The 19,146-nt window shown below is 37.3% G+C and overlaps 1 protein-coding gene across 1 annotated transcript; it reads left to right on the forward strand.

Moving 5' to 3' along the window:
• Nucleotides 1-2,868: 2,868 nt before the first annotated feature.
• LOC139729336 (large ribosomal subunit protein bL12m-like) lies at nucleotides 2,869-10,728 on the forward strand. The gene is made up of 5 exons (XM_071640264.1): nucleotides 2,869-2,920; nucleotides 7,597-7,867; nucleotides 8,145-8,222; nucleotides 8,790-8,927; nucleotides 10,163-10,728. The coding sequence occupies exons 1-5, from the start codon at nucleotides 2,889-2,891 to the stop codon at nucleotides 10,277-10,279; spliced, it is 636 nt and encodes a 211-aa protein (XP_071496365.1). The 5' UTR covers nucleotides 2,869-2,888; the 3' UTR covers nucleotides 10,280-10,728.
• The last annotated feature ends 8,418 nt before the right edge of the window (nucleotides 10,729-19,146 follow it).

Genomic DNA, 19,146 nt, shown 5'->3' on the forward strand with positions numbered 1-19,146 from the left:
TGCCTTCCCAATGATTAATAATAATAATAATGATAATAATAATAATAATGATAATAATAATAATAATGACTATGATAATTATAGTAATAATGATTATAATAATAATAATAATAATAATAATAATAATAATAATAATAACGATAATAATAATAATAATCGAATATTGCACATATGTTCCAAAGAAAACCTTGTAAGAAATTTAAACAGTTTTAGAAATTTGATCAGTATCTAAAGTGTACATTTGTATGCTTTAATACATTGAGAGCTGCCACACCTCTCAGTGCGCAGTAGGGTCCCCTAAAACTTAGATGCCTTTCCATGTCTTGGTAAGATAATTATGCCTTCCCAATGAATAATAATGATAATAATAATAATGATAATAATGATAATGATGATAATAATAATGATAATTAATATATATATATGTATATATATATATATATATATATATATATATATATATATATATAAATGTATATATATATATACATATATATATATAAGTAACAAAGCTGCAACAAAGTTCATGCTGTATTCACCAACGGTTTATTTCTTCACACAAATTTTCGAGCGTCTCGCCGCCCTTTCTCAAGTGTTGATACTGAGAGAAATAATTATTATTAATCGGTTATTATTATATCGGTTATTATTATTATTATATTGGTTATTATTATTATTATCGGTTATTATTATCGGTTATAATTATTATTAATCGGTTCTCTCAGTATCAACACTTGAGAAAGGGCGGCGAGACGCTCGAAAATTTGTGTGAAGAAATAAACCGTTGGTGAATACAGCATGAACTTTGTTGCAGCTTTGTTACTTATCTTTTTATCTTGCCAACACGTGGACTACCTTATCAACATATATATATATATATACATATACATACATATGTTGTAATTCATTCATTTCTTTCTACAAAGTCAACAGAGATGATCGTTCATGTTCACACAATATCTTTGCTTGATTTTAGTAATGGTATCTTGTACAGTTTATCAAATAATGAAATCCAATACTTGTAGTTGCAACAATTCCAAAACTCTGTGGCTATGTTGTTTACTCTTACTTAACTTAAAAAGCATGAAATCAGTCTAAAAAATTCCATTGGCTGCCAGTCAAGCAGAGAATTGACTTCAAGATTTCAATGCTTGTTTCATGACCACGTGCTTTGAAGAACTAGGCTGTGTGCAACAGTTGATAGCAAAATATCATTTGGCAAGAAACCTTCAAATTTTGATAGCCACCCTCTACAATATCTAAAAAAATTTCAAGAAGTGAGATCTCTTCGACTGGCAGCTGCAGAGTTATGGAACAAATTGGGTAGGCATCTTAAAAGGGCTTATTGAGTATGGGATGATTTTAAGACAATTTTTTATAAACATAGTTATTTAATTGAAAATCTGCCATATGTTTTCATCTCGCTTCATCTCTTTTTTTTTCTCTGTCTTGTGTATTTTCATTTTATTCATATTTTTACCTTCAATGTGGCAAAGAGTATTTAATTCATGTCTGTGTGTGTGATGGATCATATGTATGTATATATATATATATATATATATATATATGATGTATATATATATATAATGTATATATATATATATATATATATATATATATAGATATAGATAGATATAGATGAATAATATATGAAGACTTTGATATTCCAAGAAAAACAAGTCAACTTCATTCTTATCACTTTTTCATATCTACTTGCTAAAACAACAAAGGAAATAAGTGAGTATAGGATATTTCAACCATTTTAATTCCAAGAATTACCTGTGTTTTGCAACAATTAAGTGATGTATCACTGGAAGGTGCTATTTCGCTTTGATGAATGACGAACCTGAAAATGGTGCATGTATATTAATAACCCATTTTGGGGTCAAACTCATTCCCTCATTATATATAATATGTATATATATTTTTTTCATGACTTTCAGGTCGCATATAGGCTAAAGCTGTAGCCTGTGTAATGTCATTTTGAGTTGATTGTTGCAGAATATCTTTTGAACTTTTAAAATCTACACGTTAAATTGACAAGATTTTTATGTGGCGGTAGGTTTTTTTTCACTTATATCCCTCACTACTGTAGGGCCACAATACATTCTGACGTATGTGTGTCTTCCACTGAATAAATCATGTTTTAATGTCTTATACCTATGTCTAATTTTCCAAAAATGTGGGCAGACAATAACTCCTGCTATAACAAAGTCCTTGGGACAGGCACTTTTCTTTTGTTACACCAAAATTTCATTGTAGATTCAATAAGGTATTTAAAGGTAATGTAGATGATAATAGTGGGTCCTGTACTTTTACTTTGTTGTAATGAGAATTTCTTTATATCACTGTGTTTGTTTTTACCACAGGAATGCACAGCTGCATGTAGGCAGAATTGCTAAAATTTCAGACTTGTACCGATTGTTTGTTAAAATGTCTTCTAAAGTTTCATTTGACCTCCACCTGACTGCAAAATCTTTCTTAAAAATGTCGTTCCTGCTTTTTTGCTCGCGTACCAGTACACTAGGATTAGGACCTTTTCTATAAAAAAAAAAATTAGATACACTCAGCAGCACCTCTTCTTCAAATATACATTGTATTAAAAAAGTAGGTCCTACAGGAGCAAGAACGTCGAGCCGTTCTGTCAGGCAAAACAGAAAAGAAATGATGATAACAGTCATAAAAAACAACAATATGTGAACAGCCCACAATGAACCCACAATTGAACAACGAGTTATTTTCTTGTCTCTTTGACCCTTTGAAGATACCACCAACAGACCCCATGGGTTGGATGCATGCCATGGGTGCGTGTGCGTGGGTGGGTGTATGCATGCGCATTTGTATTTGTAATAATGAGGACCACCACGATGAACGCTGCTCGCTTGGCGATGCGTCAACACGCGAAATTGATTCCTAGATGGTATGTAAAAGTTTCATTTGTGAGATCATCATGACGGCTGTACTGTCGTTTTTGATATTTCGAGAAGTAGTCGTTACTAATACCTCGCTGTGGTCGTCTGAGCTGGATTATTGTGGGCTATCGTGCTTGCGTAATCTCATGATCTTAGTGTCGGGCTCAGTCCCACTCTTTGGGAATTGTGTTAGCTGATAACTAGATATGTGTCGCTGCGCTCTGCTCTGCTCTGTGCTAGTAGTAGAACTAACGTTAGTGGATCTAGGCCTAGGACCTTGAACCCTGAACCTTGAAGAAGTAATCCCTGTTTCAGCTTTTGGTGGGAAGCTATACTGGGACCTACACCATGTGTAAAGTTTATTCATATAGAATTTCTACTTAAATGTGATCATCTGACAAATATATGTGATTTCCATGCATCAACATGACAACATGACAGAACAGATCGATGTCATACTACTTGACTTTGCTAAGGCCTTTGACAAGGTATCTCACCAGCGCCTTCTTCTCAAAGTACAATACTATGGTGTTCGTGGCCTTACTCTCCAGTGGATGGCAGACTTCCTAACTGACCGCACTCAGCAAGTCATGCTAGAGGGCCAACTCAGTAATGAAGCAAGAGTTACCTCTGGCGTGCCACAGGGTAGCGTTTTAGGACCTCTCTTGTTCCTCATCTACATAAATGACCTCCCAGACAGCATTCAGCACTCAACCCCTCGTTTGTATGCTGATGACTGCCTCCTGTACAAACGCATCTCATCACAACAAGACTCAGACAAACTGCAAGAAGATCTAAGCAGCCTTCAAAACTGGGAGATCAGGTGGAAGATGAAATTTCCTCTCTCCAAGTGCCAGGTGCTGCGTGTCACTAACAGAAGAAACCCAATCATAGGTCACTATAATATCCACAGCCAACACCTCCAAGAAGTCCACTCAGCAAAGTATCTGGGGGTCCATCTTGACAGAAAGCTGAATTTCAACACGCATATTGACGCCACCGTCAAGAAGGCTAACTCTGTTTGTGCCTTCCTCCGTCGTAACTTCAGACACTGCAATCAGAAGATAAAACAGGCCACCTATTTCACCTACATTCGTCCAGTTGTGGAGTATGCTGCAACAGCATGGGACCCACACACTAGAAAAAATGTGGACAAGATCGAGATGGTTCAGCGACGAAGTGCACGTTACGTGACTGGCGACTTCAAATGTCACAGCAGTGTCACCGCCATGCTAGACAGGTTACAATGGCCATCACTTGCTAGCAGGCGTCTACAAAGCCGTCTTGTAATGCTGTATCGCATCCGTTATGATCTGGTGGACATTGACTGGCAGCAATACCTACAGAAGTCAACATCTTCCACAAGAGGGCATGATTCCCGCTTCAGGACACCATTATGCACCAATCTGGTGTATAGCTCATCCTTCTTCCCCAGAACTGCCAGAGACTGGAACCACCTACCAGCAGACCCAGCTGACTCACCCTCCCTCGAGGCATTCAAGTCCTTCTTGAGGGAGACGTAACTGCAGCTCACGTATGAAATTATGGATTTTTACTTGCACTCCATGTATATATTTTGTAAATACACTACTTGTGGAATTTGACTGGTGGAGCACACATACACTCTCACACACTACAGTGCGTAATCTTCAGGCATGAAGCTGCACTTAACGGAAGAAGAAGAACAATCAACATTAATTTACATAGCTTTGTGGCTGGCCGAGTGCACTTTACGGCCCTATAGGGCTCTATTATCAGAGCGTCATTCCCTTAGCTTACGCCACCAGCAAGGTGATCTCCCATGATGAACCACTGCGCACTGAGGAGCAGCTTGCGAGCTTCTCTTGCTGTATGAAACGACATTTGACAAGTAATAAGGAAGGTCACTAAAAAGCCTGCCTCACGCATCAGTCCGGGAAACCCGCTCATGAGGACCGCTCCCGCGTACGAGGACTGCCCCGCCTCATGAGGACCGCCCCCACGCCTCATGAGGACCGCCCCCACGCCTCATGAGGACCGCCCCCATGCCTCATGAGGCCCGGGGGGAACGCCTCATGAGGCCCCCTATTCACTGAACTATTCATCTCACATCTGACGTATAAATTGTCGCAACTTTGCACAGTGATTTTTTGTTACACACACATGTCCACTATCCATGATGAAAAGAAGAAAAAAATCCTATCTGTTTTTTTTTTCAAAAATCGAGTTTTAATCAACCGATGCAGAGCGCCCATTAAAACACGTGTGTTTCAATGGGCGCTAGTTTTTCTAAACACCAGCGCAGATAGAGTAACATGGGGTAACATACAGGCCTTGTTTACCGTAACTTGCGAGGTATTGTTATGCTTATAGTGCCCAGCGGGAATGCAATGATTTAATGAATCATTTCGGCTGTTATCTTGTACAATGTATGATCGTTGCGGTCGAAGGGATTAAAAATGCATTCTTTATTTTCTTCCCAAAAATCTCTTCGCGTTTTGTACATCCGTTCTTGAAAAATATGCGACAGGATTGAATGTGGAAGGTTGTGATCCTTTTTACGCAAATCTTTACCTGGTAGACCTTTCTAAAAGAAAGAAAAATCTTCTTTGTGAAGTGCAGTGTTAAAATTGTAATAATGAACAAACCCAGATCTATTCAAAGTAATAAATGCGTTGGTTTCTTTTTCTGATTTAGGTTAACATGCGTCATTCAATTTTTTACGCTACCGGTACTTTCACCTGGCGAGATCGCGATGATTTCAGGGTAACATACATGCGTTGTTTACCGTTAACTTGCGAGGTATTTTACGCTGTTAGTGCCCAGCGGGAATGCGATAATTTCATGAATCATTTCGGCTGTAATTTTATACAATGTATGATCGTTGCGCCCGAAGGGATTAAAAATGCGTTCTTTATTTTCCTCCGAAAATCTCTTCGCGATTTGTACATCGATTCCGTTCTTGGACTGTTAAATGCGTTTGTTTCTATTTCCGAACACCGATTAAGTTATTCAACTATCTTTTACGCTACGGTCACCCGGCGAGATTGCGATGATTTCACCAGTTATTTCGGCTTCAATCATACATACTCATATCAAAATTATCAGATACGAATACTAAATACTAAATAAATGCGTTTTTTTTTTTTCAATTCTGAACACCGATTAAGTAGGTTAACATGCTTTATTCAAAAATTTTTAGTAATTTTACGCTACTGTCACTCGGCGGGATCGCGATAATTTCATTCATTATTTCGGCTTTAATCATACACACTCATATTTGCTAACCAGCAAAAGAACTGGAATTTGGAACTAAAAACGGAAAGGATATAATGATGAGTTGCACACGCATTCTAATTGTCCATTTTTTGCCACAAATGTCGCTACATAACAAATTTTTTGAATGCGTTATTTTTTTTTTCGCCTCGTCACGCACGCGTATCTCGCGAAAAAGAAAATCGAATGATTATGTTTAACAATTCAGTAGGAACATCGGAAGGCATTATTGTGTCTTATTGCGTGGTTTAGAAGAAAAAATGGAAGGAACGGTTCTCTGCAAAACGGGAAAAAGACGTGGATAGCGTGAATTCGGTTTTCAGTGTTTCGTTTGTCGCGTGTTTGAAAGCGACAATTTAATCAAGAAATGGAAGCTCGTTATATCCGATCAAATTGCTTATGTTTTTCTTTATCATGATGCACCGAAATTGTCCTCGTTATAACCGGAATCTCGTTATAACCGAACTCGTTTTAACCGATCCGTTCTGCCATAGGTTTGCATGCAAAGGAAAACGGGACCGATGCGATCACCTTGTTAAAAGCGGTTCCTGTTATAACCGAACTCGTTATAACGGGGTTTCACTGTACCTTCTTGTATGGCTGATGTCTATTCTGATTGGTAGGCGGCAAAGAGTATTGCCATTGGTTGGTGGTGAGGAATCCTTTTTTCTATTGTTGTCATGCTCAAAACAACTAACATCTCTCTAGGCAAGTTTCATGGCATACACAGCCTACACAATCTGAAACTAAAGTTAGCCATCTATTTATATGCATAATATGGTGTCTTTCAAGTAACTTGAAGCTAAAAATTAACACTTTGTCTGTTGTTTTACCAAGTCGCTGCTGCCATGTTTAATGAATACATCTGGGCACTATCAATTGCAAGACAAAGGTCACTCACCTCTCAAAATTTTCTTCTCAAACATGAAAAGTTTCGCAAGGACACTGGAAGTCTCCTTCAGCATCCACACTTTGTTTTGAAGGCTGATGTATTTGTAGTCTTAAATCAGGGAACAGTTAAATTAATCAAGATGTAAAGAAAAACCAGTAGTGTGAATGAGCTATTGAATGGTTTTCAATATGAGATATTGTCAGTTCGAGGTAATGATATGAATTACTCTGGGTATGAGACATTCAAAGTTAGACATATTGTTGTCTGAAGCATAGGTCACACACTTTGATGCAGCATTGTCATTTTCGTCTGAATTTTTTTGAGATGGACTAAGAACTTGCTGTATGAATACCAATAGTTGTATTTTCTAGTTTCACCGACTTTATACAAAACTAGAATAACTGAAAGGGACACACTCCTTAATTTCAAATTTCATAAGTGAATGCTCCATAATTGAGCCTACCTACTCTCAACAAGTTAAGTACCTGGTACTGCTCATGTTTGATTGTGTTTTTATCCCCTTTTTGCATTTACCAGGAAGCCACTAAACATCCCAGATGGTCACTTCCCAGCTTCACAACCAGTACGTCACTCTTGTTTAGCTGCCACTTGTAGCTACTACAGTGCAGCGCGCCATAAGAAGTTTGTCTGTGCCTTAGGGAGCCAGCGATGTCATAGTAGTGAAGCCATCACAGCACCAGCCAGGGATAATGAAGACAAGCAGTATTCTGACAAAATCCGATCTCTGGTAGATGAGATAGCATCTCTTACTCTGGTTGAAGTCAGTGACCTTAATCAGTTGTTAAAGGTAGGTCAAGTGCATTTATTCAACCCTCAAGTAAGTGTAGACTGTCGGTGGATTGAAAAAAAAAAAGTGGGTAATGACAACTTTGCATATATTACATGTATCTGCTATGTTGACAAGCTTCTAAAATGTGATCTTGAGGTTGGTTGATAAGTAGAAACAAGTGTGACTTATACTTTGTTGGATTTACAATTACAGAGGATCTGAAATTGTAGAAAGAGATCATTTTCACTATGTAGGCATTAAAAAGTTAATCTTTGAACGTTTAAATGTCTTACAGAAAACTCTGAACATCCAGGATGCACCGGTCATGGCTGTTGGAGCTGTACCAGGAGTAGCAGCACCAGCTCTGGAACAGGTGTGTTGAATTTTGCTAAGTCAATGAGGGCTGTGAGTTTGGTGTTTCTTTTGTGTCTCAAGAGTTCTCATTTTGGCTTGATTCTTACAATGGGTCCCGTGCCTGTTGTCAGTAGTGGATGGAAGGTTTGCTTTTAAGGTCAATGACTCTTTTTTGAATAGATGTAGGGGGAAAATGCGATTTCTTTATATTACATTGTATATGTTTTGCAGGGAATACAGTGTATTAAAGATATGCAAAGTGCTTTGTTTTGAAGAATGTTTTCTATTGCAGTCTTTGTTTCCCTTGGAACTACATGGCACACGTTAAACAATATTTTCATGGCATGAAATTTTCACGAATTGGAGCTGATGGCCTTTTTTGCAGCATGAAAGTATCGCAAATTTCCACTGACATTTGATGCGAGTAGTGTAGACAAGAACTTTTGCATGCATTTTAATTTTGTGAATCTTGGCTCTCGTGAAATTCACAAAATTAAAATGCAAGCGGAAATTTTCCTGATTTTACAGTATTTATATAAAGCTAAGTCCAAGATTTGCTAATTCCATAAGCTATTTCTTATTACAGGAAGAGGAGGAAGTAGATGCTGTAAAAACAGTTGAAAAGACACAGTTTACAGTAAAGCTGACCAAATATGATGAAGCTACCAAGGTGAAGCTGATCAAAGAAATTAAGGCATTGACATCAGGAATGAATCTAGTACAGGTAAGGATGTTGTTATGAATTACTAATTTAGTCTGAGATTGATAACAGTTGTAAGCATTTTAATCATCTCTACAGCTCTATGCGATCTCATACTGTATACCACCATGTATTTCATGTAATATAATGCGAATTTGGACTTTTGGCTAATTGCTTTAATTGCTTGAGCAGTTGAATTTGTGATCTAGAACTGCAGTGATGGAGTAACCTTTTCAGAAGAAATTAAATTATCTTCTTTTTTTTTAATCCCTTGGAGACTATATACACAATAAATGCATTTGTGTGATGGGAGACAACACTTACATGAGAAGCTAAGTTTGTGAATGCCAGTTGACTTGTGAAATTTGACAAATTTATACCAAGTGTGTGTATGCAGCTTGTTTTTATAGGGCATGTTGAATTTGCTAATCACTCACATTGTAGAATAGGTGCTTTTTGCATATATTTTGTATGCAATTTTTTTTTCAAACTGAAGAGACAGTTTAATGCTGAATATGCAAAGAAACTGTATTACTCTCTATTGGGATAAGAAAAGATTTAATTCTAAAAAGAGAATGCACAATGAGAGGACATTTTGACCATAGGAAACATCAGCGAATATTTGCTTTAGTTTGAATAAGTGTTTTAGCTTGCCTACAGTGTACTTGGATAATCAGCAAAAAGACACCCTTTCCTAATGTTGCGTAGTCAAATCACTATAGCCAAAAACGCTTGACTAGGCAATTGCCCATTATATGTCATTATCACTGGGTCTAATGTGAAATAGAGATGGAGAGCAAGATGAATTTTGGGAATTTGTTTCCTCTTCCCACTCGAATTAAACTTCAGACTGTGGTGACAGCTTCATTTGCAAATTCACCAACATGAGAAAATATTAACTCTGATCCGACCATGACTGCAATGTGCATACTTAGGTTGTTCTGTTGATTACTGTACTCCACAATTGCAAATATTAACCACTTACGAAATTGTGGGAAAGTCCAAATTTGTGAAAAATCAGACTCACCAAATACATATTACAGTAACTCTTAGTTACTTTGTTTCTTTGTGAAAGTTCACTTAGTCTTACAGAAAAAAAAAATGATTAAAAGTATCAAAATATGGGGACCTTCTAATTGAGAGAATGCCCAATGTATTGAAGTAAGCAAGTTTCTTCTTCTGTTTTTGGTAGTACTTGATTGCCAGTATGATTCACTTAGCTGTGTTCCACTTAGTACTCACTCTTTCTGTCATCTCAGGCCAAAAAGTTTGTTGAGGCCATTCCACAGGTGGTTAAAGCTGACATTGGTAAGACTGAAGCAGAGGAGATCAAAAAACAGCTGGAGGCTGCAGGAGCAACATGTGAGATAGAGTGAGGATGTCATGGACCATGTGAACCATAGAAACTTTTCCAAGTGAAAAACGATCGATGTGACTCTTGCTTTCGACATGTTTTGACAGCAAAATAGCTGCCAAACTCGGATAACATTCTGCACAGGATTTCATATTACAATGATGAAGAGGAACCTTGAAGCTGTAACTACTCTCTGCATCACGAGGACATTTTTTTTTTTTCCTTCATTGCAATCAAGTCCAACAATACTGAGTTAAAGTATGTTGCAGCTAAATTATCAACAAAAAGCACATTATTATTATTATTATTATTATTATTATTTTGTGTATGTGCAAACCAGTAGGAGAGTTTTGACGTTTTGACGTCACCTGAGTTAATTTGCAAACTTGGTTTTGACCAGTATTACTGTGGTATATCTGAGTCTGATTTTTTGAACCATTCTGTTTGTCTGATCTAACTCTATTTATTATGGTGATGTGGTAGGAGATGTTGCTTGCATGCCATGATAAACTTTCTTGTGCGTGGAAAATTGCTTTTCAAGCTTCACAATGATCACTATTGAATTGATATGAATGAGGTAATGGCAGGTCGTTTCCACTTACATCTGACGATATTACCCCAATCCTTTTCCCCCCTGAATTTATTGCATTCCTGCAGCTGCCATTTTTTATTGTATTATTATTATAATTTTTTTTTAATGTGACCAGCAGGCATATGGGTGAGGTCATAGTACATGGCCAATGAATGTGACCCTTCCCCCCCCCCCCCAAAAAAAAAAAAAGAGGAGAAAGAAAGAAAAAATGAAAAGATACCACTACCGTAAAAGGACATAACAAGCAGGCACGATTTGCCCATCTAGATTCCCTTGCTTTACCTATGACCACTGTAATCACAGCAAAGCTAGCTCTTTTCAACGAAGCAGTACAAAATACAATGACAGATGGAATAAATGTGTCTTCTTGAATTTAGATTATGTGAACAATCACAGACATTCTGGCACACTTGATAGAATGTGTTTGTGTGTATGTGTACAGAAAAAGGTAAGCCATGTACAACATCAGGATGAGAATGTGCGTGCTTTAGTATTAGTTAGCATGGAGAAAATAGCTAATTACAATGTGTAAGAGATGGTGACATGACACAGGCTCTGCCAACTATAGTTCCAACAAATTACAACAACAAAAAATTGCAACAAATGCTTGCCAGACATTTATTCCCCACAACAATTTCTTTGTCAGTATGATCATGCTAGCAGCCTGTAAAAATCATTCAGGAATTATCTTGCACAATTGTTTACTCAGTGCTTTGAAATACAAGATGGAAACAGTCAATTCATTAACCGTTGATTCATTTAAATGTGTCAGTGGTTGTAGCATGAGAAAATGCAGTGACAAATATAGTATGGTTTAAGTACCGTAATCATCAAGCCGAGGAGACAACAGTGGGGTTGAAGAATGATCCCCAAATAAAAATCCTTAAATTAAAGTTGCCTGCTTCTTTGCTATGTATATGATTTCCTACAATGTTCTTGCCATGGTGAGAGGGCTACTGTTACAATGTACTAGTAGTTGATTGATAATAGCAAGACTTATTACAAATCAAAGTCATCTACGTGACTCGCCAGAAACACTTTTTTTTTTCGTGAGTCCCAGTATGCAATGTGTATGCCAAGATTCAACTTTGCAAAGTGTATAAAATTCCCAAGAATAGTTTCTATATATTTCGTAGCTATTTCCACACAAAGATAGTTCATGAAGGAGACAAGCTTCTTGTTTCCATTCTGTTTGGAATTCAAGGAATACACATTTGTTGCATTCTTGTATTCAAATGACTCCCTCCTGTCTTAAGTCTGAATTGTCATCTTTTATGAACATTTACTGGCACAAATTTTCTCCTTTTTCATCATTTTGAACATGTTGCCTCAAGTAACATGCAGATATTCCTTATACAGGGAAAATTTCATAAAACGAACACTGCTATTATGCAAGTAGTGAATGGTCATTAGTGCAATTGTACAAGATTTCGCATGAGATGAAAGATAGAGGCACTCTATTCAAGGAGGCGAAGCCGAGTTGAATAGTGAGCCTCATCTTTCATCGAACTGCGAAATCTTGGTCCATTGCATGAGTAAAGACCATACACTATTTGTTTTATACAACACCTCAATCATCAACAGATGTGGTCCTCACAGATTCTTGAATTTAGCACAGAAATGGCAACCATTTTCATGAAAGACAAATGAGTAGCTACATAGTCACAGTCACCATGTACACATTTACGGCGAAACAGATCTGTTGAAGTTGTTAAAGGTAGGGAATCCCATTTGCATGCCTTAAATGAAGAGTTGTATAAATACAGTGGTATGTTGAAGAGAGTATCATTTTAGAAACTCCCATAGAGTATTGAAAGTGGAAGGTAACATTTAGTACATTTTTATTGACCGTTAGATTTCGAATTGAATTTTTTTCGGGGCTCACCGTAAAATCCAGTACATTACTAGGCTACCTTTGCAGACCCATGCACTGCAGACCCATGCACTGCATGTGTGTCCATCATGTATATTTTGTGAAGAAAGTTCATCAAAACGTACAAACATTTCTATATACATTCTTGCCACATACCCTATATGTTATTACATCAGCTCTTATACTTTTAGATTTGTGTTTATAGATAAAAAATACAGAAGACTGCAACAAAAAGGCTTAAGTGTGGCTGACACACAGAAGTACTGAGTAGTTGAGTTTTGTGCATTATTCAAATTGTAGATAACTGTTAGACTTCCAAATTTCTCAGCAGTGGCCTAAACAAGTCCCCTGAGGTTCATATTTAATGTTTTGCTGCATTTTGGGAGGTCTGTAAAAGGTATCCCCTACCTTTAATGGGTGTGTACAGTTCTGGTCGAGGTGTAGATTTAGCTTTTAACATTTTGCGACATATTCAGTAACCACTCTATGAGATGTAAGGGGGAATGCAGTTCTAAGGGGTATCAAAAGTTTATTCGATGAAAATCGGTTTTGAAATGGCTGAGATATCAAAAAACAAGGTGAAACAAAGATTCTAATAAAGTTGTGGCATGTCGCCTTTTATTATTACAGTAGCACTTTTTGGAATATCTCAGCCATTTGAAAACCAATTTTCATCAAATAAACGTTGAATCCTTCTTAAATTACATGCTCTTTCATATTTCATAATAGGCTTTTCATTATCTCACTGAGGAATGCTCAAAACATGAATCCCTACCTCAACCAGTACTGTACAGTCCCTTTAAGTTATACATGTACAAAAAATGAGTGACAAAAGTATGTGCTTGTAATTGGTGAGTGAGCGCGGGAAGTATTTGTTTATTGTGACATCAGAGCCATGTAATGAAACAAAAACTTATGACTCAATTGTGAGTTTAACACAGGAGTCAATGGAAATGAGTGACGTCAGCCATGTGCTATCCATTTTTGCTCAAACAAAATTGCACGGCTGACAGCCACAGCATGCCATGGATCTTCAAATTTGAACCCTCTGTACAAAATTGAACTTTACACAAGATCCAATGATGTGTATCGCGAGTGTGTGCTTACAATGACCCTGCACAATAGACATGAATACCTCAAATGCCACCTTTTCAGAGCTCTGCTGACAAGGCTTCTGGACTCTTGCTCCAAGGCACATGAATGATTTATTAATAATTCATGATGGATTGCCCTGGGTGCTGTTAGTCTGAATTCATGGTAAAGGGTAAAATGCATGCACATGAAAAATCATAAGCACATGTTTTCATGTGCTTGCATACACTACATTTCAGGATGAATAAAGACTAGCTGTGATAGTTGAATTTCTCATGAATGTGTAATAGAGCATTCCACTCTTGGCCATTGTTCGGGACCATTGTCGGGTTGTTAACCACTCACTCCCATCCACACCAATTGACCCCTGTACAAAATTAAAATTTTGTACAGAGGGTTGAAAACTGAGCAAAATCTGAAACCTAACTTAAAAACAAGTCTTGAATTTTGAAACTGATATATGCTGTCATTTTAAAATTACCTCCAACAAAATTGTACACTATTCAGCTCTTGCTCATATCGATGTCAGTGTTATCTGATACTAGTAAAAAAGTTTTTGAAAAGTGGGAAATGTTTTTTGTAACACCTAGTACATATACGCTGTATGTTGTGTAACTCACATACACAGTGTGCTATAGAGTCTTCCACACAACATGCTTGTGGAACTATCACATCACATACCAATACACAAATGATTGAGACATGGTCATCTACATAATGGCTGGAAACTATCATTACCTATCATTGAAAGACATTCTTAATACACTGTATATCATTGATGAAAAGACATTGTATTTACTTGCGAAGGTGAGTACTTCATACACATTGCAATAATATCAGCATTAATTGGAACATGATCTGTAGTCCCAACATTAACAAATTAGAGTTATTATGACTATGCTTTCTTATGCCAACTGATGATAAGATATATCAGCTATAAGGAGGAAAATACTCGGTCCTGACTGCATTTTATTGAGTGTAGTATTATTTTTGTTCTCTCATTATTGGGAGGTAAAAAAAAAAAACCAGGCAAGAAAGGAAATGAGAGAGATGCATGTTCAGCAAGCCAACCTTGATGAACACTAATATCATTAATTCATTACTATTAATGAAATTGGCTCTGTTGCAAAATTTTGTCACTTTTTTTTCAGCTAATTGTCCCCGCCGAACGAGTTCGAGCAGGGGACTATGAAACGGGCTCCGTACGTGTGTGTGTCCGTGTGTCCGTCCGTCCGTGTGTCTGTCCGTGCGTCCGTGTGTGATCAAAATCTTCAATTTGCTACTTCTCTGTCATTTATGAGCCAATTTTGATTCTGTTTGCTTTATATGATAGCACTACATGGGAGCTTTGAAACTTCTACACAGAATTTCAGTCGTGACCTTTGACCTTTGACCTATATTGTACATTTTTCTACAAAATGCTACTCCTTCGCCATTTCTAACCCGATTTCGATTCCGTTTGCTTTATATGATGGCACTAGGTGAGGGCTTCAAAACTTCTACACAGAATTTTGACCTTTGACTTCTTTGACCTTTGACCTTGATTTTTTACCTTTATTGTACATTTTGCTACAAAATGCTACTCCTTCGCCATTTCTAACCCGATTTCGATTCCGTTTGCTTTATGTGATGGCACTAGGTGAGGGCTTCAAAACTTCTACACAGAATTTTGACCTTTGACTTCTTTGACCTTTGACCTTGATTTTTGACCTATATTGGACATTTTGCTACAAAATGCTACTTCCGGCAGGGACATATATTACGCACCGCGTAATTTCTACTTTTCCTTGTTTGCATTTAAACTTCATTTTCAGCAATTAATTGCTTGTGGAAAATTTGCCTGTCTGAGTCAATAGGGTTTGACATATCAAAAAAAAAGATGTGTGTTTTAACATACATGTGCAGTGCTGTATATCAATTTGGGACTCGTACCTAGGGCAAGGGTAAGGGGTAAAGGGTAAAAGTGACTCCCCTGTCACCAACGATCCTCCAGAAGTTTCAGGGATATTAATAGAAGGTACCTTAGGCCTAAGGTACCTTCTATTAATATCCCTGACACTTCTGGAGGCGTCTGGAGGATCATCCCTGTAAAAGGACATGTAGTTCACTGTAAGTCACTTTGTAGGTATTTGCTACATTTGAACAGAATGAATGAATGATGAATTTGATGAATTAATTGGATGAATTTGAAGAGTGAATTTGAATGAATGAATTTGAATAATGTATTTAACTATCTTTCAGGGAACACGGAGGTCATTTTTTATTTATTTATTTTTTTTTTGGACTTGAAGGTCTATTTGGGGAGACAACAGTATCTTTGCAGGGACATACATATAATGGGTAGGGTTAGGGTTGGGTTAGGGTTAGGGTTAGGGGGGTTAGGGTTAGGGTAAGGGGGGTTAGGGTTAGGGGTGAGGGTTTGGTAAGGGTTTAGGGTTAGGGTTTGGGTTAGGGTTGGGTTTAGGGTTAGGGTGAGGGTTATGGTTAGGGTTTAGGGTTAGGGTTACTAGGGTTAGGGTTAGCGTTAGGGTTTAGGTTTAGGGTTAGGGTTATGTTTAGGTTTAGGGTTAGGGTTAGTGGGTTAGGGTTAGGGGGTTAGGGTTAGGTTTAGGGCTAGGGTTAGGTTGGGGTTAGGGTTAGGGTTAGAGTTAGGGGGTTTCACATTTAGTAACCTTTAGAGTTAAGAGCCCAAATTGTTAGGATAGATAAGCCTACTAGAGATATAGATAATCCCAAAATATCAGAACTTAACTCTGCGTAGTCTTAGCTCCAGACCCTTCTAAAGTAACCAAAGGTTTGTACATTAAAAATAATTGAAGGCAGCTTGGGGTTAGGGTTAGGGCAAGGGTTAGAGTTGCGTTATGGTTAGGGTTAGGGGTGGGGGTTAGGGTTAGGGTTTAGGGTTGGGGTTAGGGTTAGGGTTTGGTTAGGGTTAGGGTTAGGGTTACTAGGGTTAGGGTAAGCGTTAGGGTTTAGGGTTAGGTTTAGGTTTAGGGTTAGGGTTATGTTTAGGTTTAGGTTTAGTGGGTTAGGGTTAGGGGGTTAGGGTTAGGTTTAGGGCTAGGGTTAGGGTTAGGGTTAGGGTTGGGGTTAGGGTTAGGGTTAGGGTTAGGGTTAGGGTTAGGGTTTGCTAGGGTTAGGGTTAGGGTTATGGTTAGGGTTAGGGTTAGGGTTAGGGTTAGGGTTAGGTTAGGGTTAGGGTTAGGGTTAGGGTTAGGGTTGGGGTTGGGGTTAGGGTTAGGGTTAGGGTTAGGGTTAGGGTTAGGGTTAGGGGGGGGTTAGGGTTAGGGTTAGGGTTAGGGTTAGGGTTAGGGTTAGGGGTTAGGGTTAGGGTTAGGGTTAGGGTTAGGGTTAGGGTTAGGGTTAGGGTTAGGGTTAGAGTTACGGGTATTCCGCAGTATATGAAGTATTTAGTTAAGAGTTGAAATTAATAGTGTCGATAGGTCTTATCGAGACTAACATAATTCAAAAATTTCAGATCTTAACTCCCAGTAGTTTTTTCTCCAGCCGTTTTTAAATTTACCATTTGTTTTGTACATAAAAAAAGTCAAAAGCGTCTGGAAGAAAAACTATCTATAGTTAAGGATTCATACTTTGGTAAAATGTTAAGTCTGGTGGAAGGTTCAACATTTCGAAGTTTGAAAGTGTAAGTGTTATTAGTCTTCGCTCCAGGCGACTTTGATTTTTGTATTATATACAATATGTACAATATTTGAAAGGGCCTGTAAGGAAGACTAAACTTAGTCAATCACTCATACTTGAGTAAAAAGTTAAGTTCGGTACAAAGTCCAAAATATATAATTTTCAAAGTCTAAATTGAAGTAGTCTTTACTCCAGCCGTTTTTTAAGTTACCGTATGTTTGTACATAGAAATACTTGAAGGGGTCTGGAAGGAGAACTAATTGTATTGAAGGACTGATACTTGACAAATATGTTGAGTCCCGTGGCAGGTCAAACATATCGGACTTTTAAATTGTAAGTCCAATTAGTCTTCTCTCCAGGCGTCTTTGAAAATTTTCCTTTGTACTATATATACAATATTTGAAAGCGCCTGGAGGGAAGACTAAACTAAGTTAAGTACTCATACTTGAGAAAAAACTTAAGTTGGGAACAAAGTCCAAAATATATAAGTTTCAAAGTCTAACTTGAAGTAGTCTTTGCTCCAGCCGTCTTTCAAGTTACCGTATATTTGTACATAGAAATAGTTGAAAGGGTCTGGAAGGAGAACTAATTGTATTGAAGGACTCATACTTGACAAATATGTTAAGACCGGTGGCAGGTCAAAGATATTGGAATTTGAAATTGTAACTCCTATTAGTCTTCTCTCAAGGTGTCTTTGAAAATTTTCCTATATACTATATATACAATATTTGAAGGCGCCTGGAGGGAAGACTAAACTTAGTTAAGCACCCATACTTGATAAAAAAGTTAAATTGTGAACAATGTCCAAAATATGTAAGTTTCAAAGTCTAACTTGAAGTAGTCTTTGCTCCAGCCGTCTTTGAAGTTACCATATGTTTGTACATAGAAATATTTGAAAGCGTCTGGAAGGAGAACTAATTGTACTGAAGAATTCATACTTTAAGAAAATGTTAAGTCCGGTATAAGGTCCAACATATGTGAGTTTCAAAGTTTTATTGTAATTAGTTTTCGCTCCAGGCGACTTTGATTTTTTTGATATATACTATATATACAATATTTGAAATCGCCTGGAAGGAAGACTAAACATAATCTAGCACTGACTTGAGAAAAAAATTGAGTTCGGTGCAAAGTCCGCAATATATAAGTTTGAAAGTGTAACTTGAAGTAGTCTTTACTCCAGCCCTTTTTTAAGTTACCTTATGTTTGTACATAGAAATATTTGAAAGCGTCTGGAAGGAGAGCTAATTGTATTGAAGGACTCATACTTCAGAAAAATGTGAAGTCCGGTGTCAGGTCCAGGATATTGGACTTTGAAATTGTAACTCCAATTAGTCTTTGATCCAGGCGTCTTTAAAATTTTATGTACATTGCCTATGGAGAAGTCGAAAAATATTCTAAGTAGAAAAACCCATAGACTTTGTACATGAAATTTGAAGGCGGCTGGAAGGAAGACTAATCGTTGTTAAGCATTCATATTTAGGGGAACTTTTAAGCCATAAGTAAAGTCTTTTACATGTGAATTTCAAAGTTTAATTCCAATTAGTATTGCTTCCAGACGTCTTTAAGTTTCTTTCCATACCTCCCATCTGCTATTCAACAAAATGATAACTGAATACCTACATGTTTTATTTGAACTTTAGAAACAATGATTAATATGAATATTTACTCACAATGTGAATGATGGAGCCAT

Source organism: Diadema antillarum, unplaced genomic scaffold (assembly GCF_040938485.1).
Source record: "Diadema antillarum isolate AM-2024a unplaced genomic scaffold, OU_Dant_1.0 seq00000234_RagTag, whole genome shotgun sequence".
In the NCBI taxonomy this organism is placed as follows: domain Eukaryota; kingdom Metazoa; phylum Echinodermata; class Echinoidea; order Diadematoida; family Diadematidae; genus Diadema; species Diadema antillarum.

What these genes read in the sequence shown, in the direction of transcription:
- LOC139729336 (XM_071640264.1), top strand. Translation starts at nt 2,889, where the DNA reads ATGCGTCAACACGCGAAATTGATTCCTAGATG. An exon ending in GCGAAATTGATTCCTAGATG is followed by an intron (nt 2,921 to 7,596) that starts GTATGTAAAAGT and finishes TGCATTTACCAG; the next exon opens with GAAGCCACTAAACATCCCAG. An exon ending in CAGGAATGAATCTAGTACAG is followed by an intron (nt 8,928 to 10,162) that starts GTAAGGATGTTG and finishes CTGTCATCTCAG; the next exon opens with GCCAAAAAGTTTGTTGAGGC.